Source organism: Glycine soja, chromosome 2, assembly GCF_004193775.1.
Source record: "Glycine soja cultivar W05 chromosome 2, ASM419377v2, whole genome shotgun sequence".
Taxonomy (NCBI): Eukaryota; Viridiplantae; Streptophyta; class Magnoliopsida; order Fabales; family Fabaceae; genus Glycine; species Glycine soja.
Window position 1 is genome coordinate 17,140,293 of NC_041003.1, and position 8,335 is coordinate 17,148,627.

Sequence of the window (8,335 nt, forward strand, 5' to 3'; positions counted from 1 at the left end):
CATGGTGCATCATTCTATTACCATAGATTAGAAGAGAATTATGTTCCTACTCTTTCTCCACCAGCTTCTCTTGCTCTTGCTTCTGCTTAAGTTGCTTCCACACAATTTGTTCAGTGGACCTCTGCTTTGCCTGCACAGCAAGTTCAATATGCATAACTTGTTCAATACATCATTCCATCTTCACATGGAAATGCCCAGCCATATATTGTTGTTGTTTAACCTCCGTTTACTTATACTCAACCACCTCTACAGACCAATCACCAAGTTTCTCAACAGCAAACTAATCCTCATGTTTTTCTAACCAATTCTTCTATTGTTCCTTCTCTTAATTGGTATCCTGATTCTAGTGCTTCTCACCATGTGACTAATATGTCACAGAATATTCATCAAGTGACTTCTTTTGAGGGGCCTGATCAGATTACTATTGGAAATGGTCATGGCCTAAACATCAATTCCTCAGGGTTTTCAACCTTTTCTTCACCTATTAATACTAAATTTTCCTTTGTCTTAAATAACTTTTTGTTTGTTCCTTCCATTACTAAAAAAAATCTTATAAGTGTTAGTCAATTCTGCAAAGACAATGATATTTTTTTTTTAATTTCACTAATCTTTTTGTCTTGTTAAATCACATGATTCTAAACAAGTTTTACTCAAAGGAGTTATGGGAAAAAATAGTCCCTATCAGTTCTCTCAATTGCTTGCTTTTATGTCTTAGTCCTAGAGTTTTTCAAATTTTTTTTTATTATGTTTCTTCCAATAAAAATGTTGTAAATAACCCAATTGTTAATACAGTCACTTGTAATTTTGTTTCTTTTGCTACTTGCCATTCTAGGCTTGGTCACCCTAGTGTTGATGCTATAAAAATTGTATTTCAACTTTGTAATGTTCCAAATAACAATAAAAATCCTACAAATTTTTGTAGTCAGTGTTGTATTGGCAAGTCTCATTGTCTTCATTCCTTTTCTTCTAACATTGATTATGATAAACCTTTTGATCTTGTTTTTACTAATCTATAGGGTCCTTCACCATTTCCCTCACCATCTGGTTACAAGTATTATATTACTTGTGTGGATGCTAATACCATATTTACTTGGTTTTATTTGCTCAAACAAAAAATCTAACAATTTAGAAACTTTTAAGCTCTTTAAAACTATGGTTTTAAATCAATTTAATTCTTTTATTAAGGTTGTTCAGTCTTATTGGGGAGGGGAGTTCAGACCCTTTACCAAGTTCTTGAGTGATCATAGAATTCAACACAGACTTATCTATCCCCTATACTCACCACTAAAATGGTGTAGTAGAGCGCAAGCACAAACATATTGTTGAACTGGGTCTCACATTGTTTTCTCAAGCTAAGCTACCTCTCCACTATTAGGATCATGCCTTTGTTTTCAGCATCTATTTAATCAACAGATTGTCTTCCTCAACCATTAATCATGAAGTTCCATATCAAAAGTTGTTTTACAAGCAACCAGATTACTCATTCCTAAGAGTGTTTGGTTGTTCTTGTTTGCCTCTTCTCAGACCTTACAATAAGCATAAACTTCAATTCAGGTCTTAGGAGTGTGTCTTTGTGGGCTATTCTCCTTCTCCCAAAGGCTACAAGCGCCTTGCTGCTGATGGAAGACTATACATCTCCAAAGATGTCATTTTTAATGAACTAAGTTTCCCTTACCCAACTTTGTTTCCCGAATCATCTTAATCATCTTTGATGTTCCTGACAGTACACCTACCCTTTCTATTTTGTCCAATAATCAGCCTTTTCTTGCATCCAATCCTACACCACAACCTTCCATCCCAAATCACACCTTTGTTTCTCCTCATTCATCTCAACATTTGCCATCCTCCTCAACTATTCCTTCTGAACAAAATGTGTAGAAGCAAAGCTTCATGGTGAATCAAAGGTGATTCAAAGGTGTTTTGATGATAACAATGATGATGATAAAAGATGATGACAAAGGTGATGACAAAAAGCTCAAAGATCAATCAAAGAACAACTCAAGATAATCAAAGATCAATCAAAGAACAACTCAAGTACATCAAAGAGCAATCGGGAACAATTCAAGAGTTCAAGATAAGAATAAAGAAGAATTCAAGACTCAAGAAGAAAGTCTAGAGACAGGAATCAAGATTCAAGGTTCAAGATCTCAAGAATCAAGATCAAGATTCAAGACTCAAGATTCAAGAATGAAGAAAAGACTCAATCAAGATAAGTATTAAAAAGTTTTTTTCAAAACTTTGAATAGCACATGAGTTTTTGACAAAACCTTTACCAAACAGTTTTTACTCTCTGGTAATCGATTACCATATTGTTGTAATCGATTACCAGTAGCAAAATGCATTTGAAAAAGTTTTCAAACTGAATTTACAACATTCCAAATATTTTCAAAAGGCTGTAATCGATTACAATGTTTTGGTAATTGATTACCCGTGTCCTTGAACATTGAAATTCAAATTTAAAAATGAAGAGTCACATTGTTTCACTCAAAAGCTTTGTGTAATCGATTACACTTATTTGGTAATCGATTACCAGTGTTTGTTTCTGAAAAATCTAAAGATGTAACTCTTCAAAAAGGTTTTGACTTTTTCAAATAGGTTTTAAGTTTTTCTAAAAGTTATAACCCTTTTGAATGGCCTTCTTGACCAGACATGAAGAGTCTATAAAAGCAAGGCTTTGTTTTGCATTTTTAATCAATCTTTCTAACAACAATCTTGAATACTTTTCCAATCAATCCTTTACAAGCCTTGAATCTCTTTGAACTTCTTCTTCTTCTTTGTACCAAAAGTTTTCTGAAGTTTTCTGGTTTTCCAAACCTTGAAAACCTGTGCTATTCATCCTTTTCATTCTCTTCTCCCTTTTCCAAAAAGAATTCGCCAAGGACTAACCGCCTGAATTCTTTTTGTGTCTCTCTTCTCCCTTTTCAAAAAGAACAAAGGACTAACCACCTGAATTCTTTTGTGTCTCCATTCTCCCTTGTCAAAGAATTCAAAACGACACAGTCTGAGAATTCTTTTGATTCTTCCCATTCCCTAATACAAAAGCGTTCAAAGGTTTAACCGCCTGAGAATTCTTTTGTATCCCCATTCACAAAGTATCAAAGGTGTAACAGCCTGAGATCTTTGTCTTAACACATTGGAGGGTACATCCTTTGTGGTACAAGTAGAGGGTACATCTACTTGGGTTTGACTGAGAACAAGAGAGGGTACATCTCTTGTGGATCAGTTCTAGTGGAGGGTACATCCACTAGGTTCAAAGAGAACAAGGGAGGGTACATCCCTTGTGGATCTTTGCTTGTAAAAGGATTTTTACAAGGTTGAAAGAAATCTCAAGGACCGCAGGTCGCTTGGGGACTGGAGGTAGGCACAGGTTGTTGCCGAACCAGTATAAAAACTCTTGTGTGTTTGTTTCCTTCTTCCCTACTCTTTTACTTTCCGTTGTGCATTTAATTTTCGCTTTTACTTTTTGTTAAGTTTCTCTTCTACTCCATATTCTCTTAACAACATAAGTAAAAGCCTTAAAAGAGTAATTTTTAATTGGTAAAGTTTTAGGAATAATTAATTCAACCCCCCCCCCCTTCTTAATTATTCTGAGGCCACTCGATCCAACAAAATGATCTCTATTTATCCAACCTAATAACAACCCAAATACTGATCAAGATTCTCCTGTTATACCTTCTTCCACTGACCTTGCTTCAGAAATACCTCTCAATACTCATCCAATGCGCACTTGTGCTAAATCTGGGATTGGTAAACCTAGAATAAATTCTACCCTTCTAATTGCTCATCTTGAGTCAAAATCTACCAAAGCTACCTTGAAATATCCTTCTTGGAAAACAGCTATGCAAACAAAATATGATGCTCTCATTAAAAATGAAACATGGACTTTAATTGATCTTCCATCATCCAAAACTGCTATTGGTTACAAGTGGATTTTTAGGGTGAAAGAAAATCCAGATGGCTCTGTCAATAAGTACAAAGTCAGGTTAGTTGCAAAAGGGTTCCATCAACAGTTAGGATTTGATTACAAAGAGACCTTCTCTCTTTTAATCAAACTTGTAACTGTTAGACTCATTCTCTCAATGACATTTCTCACAAATGGCCTCTTCAACAATTAGATGTCAACAATTCCTTTCTCAATGGTATCCTTGAAGAAGAAGTGTATATGTCTCAATCTACTAGGTTTTTTTCCTCAAACAAACATCAAGTGTTCATATTACACAAAACCATATATGGCCTAAAGCAAACACCCAAAGCCTAGTTTGATAAAGTCAAGGCTACTTTTCTTAGCCTCAAATTTTCTTCTAGCAAATGTGATCCATCACTCTTTGTATATTCTGAAAGGGTTTGTTATCTAAATCTTGATCTATGTAGATGACATTATTGTTACTGGTAACAACATCCAGTTAATTCACTCCCTTGTATCTCTATTGAATTATGTGTTTTCTCTCAAAGATCTAGATGACTTAGATTATTTCTTGAGAATTGAAGTTCAAAAACAAAAAGATGGATCACTCATTTTCAATTAGTCTAAGTACATTAGAGATCTCTCGGCTATGACTAATATGGATGAGGCTAATCCTATCTCTTCTCCTAAAGTTGGAGAGTGCAAATTGACTAACGCTTGGCTCTGAAGGTTTTTTTATCCTTCCTTGTACAAGTACATAATTGGGGCTTTGCAGTATGCTACCATAACAAGACTAGAAATTAGCTTTTATGTGAATAAGGTGTGTTAATTCATGTATAAGCCTTCTGAGATACATTGGTAAGTTGTAAAGAGAATTCTAAGGTATCTTAAGGGTACTATTTCTTGGGGATTACATTTTCAGGCTGCCTTTCTTCAGCATCCCTTTTCTCTTCATGCATACTGTGATGCTGATTGAGCTTCTGACCATGATGATAAAAGGTCAACTTCTAGTGTTGTTATACTTCTTGGCCATAATCTCATCTCTTGGTAGCCTAAAAAGCAGTCAATTGTGGCAAGATCCAAAACTAAGGCTATGTAAAAAAGTATGGCTCTTATTGCAACAGAAGTAACTTGGATTCAGTCAATTCTTTTTGAAGTTCAAGTTACTTATTCTACTTCTCTCATTCTATGTGATAATACTAGCATTGTCTCTTTGTCTCATAAATTGGATATGCTTCTATGGAAAACCGTGATACTGGAAATGTCTCTCCTGAGTTTCTGTTTTGGGAACAAAAGGATCAACTCCTGCTATTGTGGCTTCAATCCATAATTTTTAGTGAAGTTCTCCCTAGACTCATCGTCAATAGTAAGTACTCCTAGCATCTATAGGATAAGCTTCATTCACACTTGTAATCTATCATTTATGCGAAATAGAAACACTTTCATAATGATCTTCGTAACATTTCGTTGGATAATCGTTCAATCTTTGAATATCTCCTTCGCATTTCATCTATTGGAGATTTTGTTTTGGCTAATGAACATGTCGATATTGTTCTTAATGGACTACCATATGAATTTGAGTCATTGGTTATGCTTATCAGTTGTAGGATTGAGCCTCTCACGATTGATGAAGTCGAAACTCTTCTTCTTGCATGAAATCAATTGCTTCCATCAATCTCACTAAAACATCTAAACCTAATTTTAGCCCCAATTCCTTGCAGCAGCCACTACTGTAGAGCCACAAGCCAATGTTGCTCAGGCTCAACACAGTGTTGCTCAGAACACTAATTCGACCTACGACAACTATAATGGAGGTAATTGTTTCCTCAACAATGGTCATGGAGATGGCTACAACTTCTCTCATGGTGGTTGTGGTGGTGATCATGGCTATGGTGATGGCTGTGGGGGGTTGTGGTGGTCAATTTTCTCTAACATTTAGTACTGTTATTATAAGCATGAAGATAACTATGTCCCTACTTAACTAATGAACTATCCATATCAGAATGAGTACTCCAACTCAAACAAAAATCCAAATCAATAGTGGTATTCTAACCAAAACCTAAACCAATATCAAAATTAGTACCCAAACCAGTATCCCAATAACCAACATTCAAACCAATATCCCATCCAATCTTCCAATTCATATCCTAATCAGTATTCCAATCAACCTTCATATCATAATGCTCCACCTCAATACAATAATTCACCATCCCAAGCCCATCTAACCAGTGCTCAATCCTATTCTTCAGAAAACTGGTATCTAGATTCAAGTGCATCTCACCATGTCACAAATGTCTCAAAATATTCAACAGACCACTAATAAGTGTTATATTTCACTTATTTTTGGATTAAAATGTTAGCACTTATCTTTCGATTGTAATCATTTTCTTAAAATGTCTCAAAATAGTCATTTTTCCAAGATTTCAGACATCTATTCGCACAGGCTAGCAACCAGCTCGCCTGGGCTAATCAGATTTCTTCAGGCATAAGTTTTCAACTCGCCTAGGTGAGTTTGTGCCTTCAAGGTTAAGCAACAAATTCGCATGGGTGAATTTGTCTACACCTCTTAGCTCTTTTCTATAAATAGTCATGCCAAGGAAGAAGAAGAAAAAAAAAACATCAAGAAGCAGAGGAAAACGTGAGGAACACCACAGAAGGAAGAAGAAGAAAAAAAACATCAAGAAGCAGAGGAAAACGTAAGGAACACCATAGAAGGAAGAAGAAAGCACAAAGTGGAGCTCGGGCGCTACAGAGTTGTGACCATGGATCGCATCCTTCTTCATTTCTCTTGTTGATATTGTGTTCTGTGCAATTATTGGTTAGTTTCTCCAAAGGATTGGATGTAATCTTTGTATCCTTATGTATCTCTTTTGATATTATATATATGTATGAATCTTTTCTACTCATTATTGGTGATTTCATTTTGTTCGTAATGCTTGATTTTATTTGATCGCTAGTTGCATAAAATTGGATTTTAAGTTTGACTAGAAAGTACTCTTAGAATTTGAACTGAATGAAGTTACTCGTTATGTTATGTTGCTAGGAATAAAGTATAACGTCTTGATTATAAATAGCACGAGATTATGATTGTAATGTTGGGATATTTAATTCATATGCAAGGGATTGATATTCGGTAAATATTCTTAGGATTCTCAAGTGCGAGGAATCGATTCGGCATAACTTAATGTATGCATCAATAATGTTAGAAAATGATTCATATATGTTAATTTTGTTAGGATACTGAGGGTATGAACAATGAAATCCAATCCTACATTTTTCTTGAATTAATTAAATTCATTATTATTGTTTCCATAATCTTACGTGTTTTCGACGCACTAAATTCCATTATTTTTGTTATTCCGTTACTTTAGTTATTTTTCGTTAGTTAGACAAACCTATGACATCTCAATTAAATTTGTTCATAACTATTGAACTGATAACTTTTATCCAAAGGAATTGAGTAACTCAAGTCCCTGTGGAGACGATCTTTTTTTTATAAATTTGTAACCTACAATGACATTGGTACACTTGCCAAAAGTCTAACAACCACACCCTTTGAAAGGCCATATCAAATTATTACTGGGAATGGTTAGGGGTTAAACATCAATTCCTCAGGTGTAACCTCCTTTAAATCTCCTTTTAACTCTCAAATTCCTCTTGTTCTTAATAACATGTTATTTGTTCCTTCTATGACAAAAAACTAGACGAGTCTCAGTTTCATTCTCAGTTTTGCTTAGTCAAATCTCAAGTATCTAAAGAGGTCCTGCTTTAAGGGTTGGTTGATGCTAATGGCCTTTACCAATTCCCTAATTTGCTTCAATCATCTAGATTGTGACTCAAGTCTCATATAATTGTCAATACCATTTCATCTGATGTTTCAAAACTAGTATTTAGAGCATCTTCATATTCTATTTTGAATTATGTGAAGAGTCAATGATGCTTTTTTTGTAAATATAGTTTCTAATAGTTCTGTATCTTTTGCCACTTGGCATTCTAGATTAAGACGTCCTTTTATTGATACTGTGAAACTTGTATTCAAACTTTGTAATCTTCATATTATCAATAAAATTGGTTATGACTTTTGTTCACATTGTTGCATTGCTAAATTCCATAGACTTTCCTCCTCCCTTTCTCTTAGTATCTATTTAACTCCACTTTAACTTATCTATACTGATTTATGGGGTTCTTCTCCTATTATGTCCAACACTGGTTATAAATATTATTTAAAATTTGTTGATGCCCATACAAGATTTACTTGCTTGTGCTTGTTAAAAAGTAAATCAGACACTTTAACTATTTTTAAACATTTATTTTTAACCTACCTATCAAAGTTGTTCAGCTTGATCGGGGAAGTGGATATAGGTCTTTCTCTAAGTATCTTACAGACCTTGTATTATGCATTGACTGATATGTCCTCATACCATGAGAATG

General features: G+C 34.6%; 1 protein-coding gene across 1 annotated transcript; it reads left to right on the forward strand.

Annotated features, from left to right (window-relative positions):
* The first annotated feature begins 3,719 nt into the window (after positions 1 to 3,719).
* LOC114373284 (uncharacterized mitochondrial protein AtMg00820-like) lies at positions 3,720 to 5,843 on the forward strand. The gene is made up of 3 exons (XM_028330786.1): positions 3,720 to 3,982; positions 4,827 to 4,903; positions 5,626 to 5,843. The coding sequence occupies exons 1-3, from the start codon at positions 3,720 to 3,722 to the stop codon at positions 5,841 to 5,843; spliced, it is 558 nt and encodes a 185-aa protein (XP_028186587.1).
* The last annotated feature ends 2,492 nt before the right edge of the window (positions 5,844 to 8,335 follow it).

What these genes read in the sequence shown, in the direction of transcription:
- LOC114373284 (XM_028330786.1), top strand. Translation starts at nt 3,720, where the DNA reads ATGCGCACTTGTGCTAAATCTGGGATTGGTAAACCTAGAATAAATTCT. An exon ending in GTCAATAAGTACAAAGTCAG is followed by an intron (nt 3,983 to 4,826) that starts GTTAGTTGCAAA and finishes TTACATTTTCAG; the next exon opens with GCTGCCTTTCTTCAGCATCC. An exon ending in TCTGACCATGATGATAAAAG is followed by an intron (nt 4,904 to 5,625) that starts GTCAACTTCTAG and finishes AATTCCTTGCAG; the next exon opens with CAGCCACTACTGTAGAGCCA.